At 32.9% G+C, this 3,394-nt stretch overlaps 1 protein-coding gene across 1 annotated transcript in view; it reads right to left on the reverse strand.

Annotated features, from left to right (window-relative positions):
* The window catches only part of HELRODRAFT_182919 (hypothetical protein), a gene marked incomplete at both ends in the record, with an annotated part of 1,597 nt that extends 1,426 nt beyond the window's left edge, over positions 1–171 (reverse strand). The window contains one exon of the mRNA XM_009033636.1: positions 142–171. Coding sequence (XP_009031884.1) covers positions 142–171 — 30 coding nt within the window. The remainder of the gene's footprint in view (positions 1–141) is intronic.
* Between the last annotated feature and the right edge of the window lie 3,223 nt (positions 172–3,394).

The raw sequence follows: 3,394 nt of genomic DNA on the forward strand, positions 1-3,394 counted from the left end.
TATATAAATAAATGAGTGAATAAATAAATAAATACATGAGTGATAAAAATTCGTTTCTTTGATCTTTGGTTACTTGAGAAAACCGCCATCAAGAGGTTGGGTAGTTTTAAATTCTCGCATAAATATATAAAACAAACTTACAATTCTCAATTCCAGACACAACTCGAACATTTCTAAAGATAGGCATACAGGCTTGCAGAACGACCAGAAACACTCACATACACGACGCAAACACACTCCTCTTGTATCAAACCAACATACAATATACACGACATATACAATGTATACACATATATACACTCATATACAGAAAAACACCAACATTCGCGTTCAAATTCACCGCAAATACTGACTAACAAGAAGAATACATCCCAGTCAGTAGCAAAAGTTTGACAGAACATGTTTTATACATTTGCTTCATACACACGCACACCACACACACACACACACACACAGACACACAGACACCACACGCACGCACACAGACACACAACACACACCACACGACGTGCAATCATGCAATTGTGGCTGGCTTCATTGCTTCATGGACGCTTCATTTCATCCCATGAATAACCAATTCTATCTAAATGAGGCAGCTATTCACCACCACAGCCACCAGCACTACTACTACTACTTCTACTACCGCCGCCACTACTACTATTACTACTACTACAACTACTACTACTACAACTTCTACTACTTCTACAACTATTGTTATTTTTAATAAATGTTGTACTAAAATTTTCTCAATAACGATACTCATACACCAGTAGACGACGACGATGATGTGGATATTATAGAAATTGATTTTAATGAATGAGTGATTGAGGTGATGGAAAGAGAAAAACAAATGAACGAACGAATGATTGATCGATTGAATGAATGAATGAATGAATGAATGAACGAACGAATGAATGAATGAATGAATGAATGAATGAATGAAAAAAGAAATGGATGAATGAATGACTGACTGACTAAATGAATGAACAAACGAACGAATGAATGAATGAATAAATGAATGAATGAATGAATGAATGAATGAATGAATGAATGAATGAATGAATGAATGAATGAATGAATGAATGAATGAATGAATGAATGAATGAAAAAAGAAATGGATGAATGAATGACTGACTGACTAAATGAATGAACAAACGAACGAATGAATGAATGAATAAATGAATGAATGAATGAATGAATGAATGAATGAATGAATGAATGAATGAATGAATGAATGAATGAATGAATGAATGAATGAATGAATGAACGAACGAACGAATGAATGAATTAATGAATGGGATCCTAATGGCATCTCGCAGTACGTCACAGAGCGATCACTGCTGGATCACACGCCAAAACGTGATCCCGATATTTATTTCTTTTAGATATGACGTCATAATGGCTATCATCATCATCATCATCATCATTATCATTGTCGTCGTCATCATCACGTGATCACCACCATGTCAGTGTCACGTGACCATCCTTATCGTCATAATCACTATCACCACTATCATCACCAACTTTGCCACCACCATTACCAGCACCACAACAACAATAATAATAATAATATTATTATTATAATCATTAATAATCATAATGATAATATTATTATAATCATTAATAATCATAATGATAATATTATTATGATCATTAATAATCATAATGATAATATTATTATGATCATTAATAATAATAATAATAATAATATTATTATTATTATCATAATAATCATAATAATAATGAGCTTTTCCCGGCAAAATGTAGCAGCGATCTTAAACCTCTAAAAATAATTTAATTGACAATTTCTTTTCCTTCATTAAAATTGTGAAAATATGCTGTCTGTCTGTATGTATGTATGTATGTATGTATGTATGTATGTATGCATGTATGTATGTATGTATGTATGTATGTATGTATGTATGTATGTATGTATGTATGTACGTACCTATGTATGTATGTATGTACGTACCTATGTATGTATGTAAGTAGGAAAAACAATTCTTTTTGAAATATGACCCACAAAGACAGCACAGCTCTACAAAAATGAAACGTCATAAACAAATCAGATCAACGTAAAGAGGAAATAAAACAACAAACAAACAAACAAACAAAGAACTAACAAACAAACAAATAAACAAAGAACTAAAAAAACAAACAAAGAACAAATAACAGCCCAGAATAGCACCACCAAAGAACAACAAAGATATAAAATACAATAATTGAACGACAAATCAACGATGCGTGAATCACTACAATATTTATATCACACACACACACACACACACACACACACATACACACACACACACACACTCACACACACAAACACACACGTACACACACGTACACACACGCACGCACACACATACAATAAATATTCATAATTTTGTGCAAGAACATGAATATTAATAATTGCTAATGTGGATTCCACTTCACATTGGAATACAACAAACTATTCACACTAAATAATTAATGGTTTGTATATGTGCGTGTCACAAACAGACAGACACATACAAACAAACACATACAAACAAACACATACAAACAAACACATACAAACAAACACACGCGTATACACACATATAAGAACACATACACACACGCACAGTCGTACACATGTACCTGATATACAATTTGTCCTCCACCAACAAATATCTGAAGCCCATAAGAACGTATCAACTACTTTAAAAAGTACAGAAAGAGTAAGTAAGAAAGATATCTTTAGAGAGAGAGAGAGAGAGAGAGAGAGAGAGAAAAAAAAAAGGAGAGAGGGAGAAGAAGAGAGTGGTAGAGAGAAAGAGAGTAAGTGAAGAACAAGCGGATGAATGAAATGGCGAAAATAAATTAATTGTCAGTTAAATTTCATTGGTTTCTTTGTGAGAATCACTATCATCATCGTCGTCATCGTCGTCCTAGTAATTAAAACTGAAAAAATATTTCAATTAAGTCGAAAACCTCTCGCCCTAAATTTATTTTTTTATTGAAAACAAGTTTTTCCGCGCCATGGAATGGAGTTGAAATTAATGTAAACAACTATAACCTCTCATATTTCTCTTTTTTTCATTTTTTGTGTGATGTTTTTTCTTTCTTTTTCTTTCTTTCTCTCTCTCTCTCTATTTCAACTTTTCCTACTTTTCTTGCTTTCTTCTCCTTGTTCTTCAATTTGTTATCTCTCCTCTTTTTCTATATATTCTCTCTCTTTCTCTCTCTTTCTTTCTCTATCTCTCTTTCTTTTTTTTCTCTCTCTCTCCCTATCTTTTTCTCTCTCTCCTCGCCCTTTAAAAATAATTCTCGGACTGAACAACCTCATTACAAGGAACTGCACATAACAATCGCCACGTCCTTTTACGTTTAACTAGGGAACAAATATACATACCTAACATGCCTGCAC

The sequence above is a fragment of the Helobdella robusta genome (assembly GCF_000326865.2).
Source record: "Helobdella robusta unplaced genomic scaffold HELROscaffold_95, whole genome shotgun sequence".
Classification (NCBI taxonomy): domain Eukaryota; kingdom Metazoa; phylum Annelida; class Clitellata; order Rhynchobdellida; family Glossiphoniidae; genus Helobdella; species Helobdella robusta.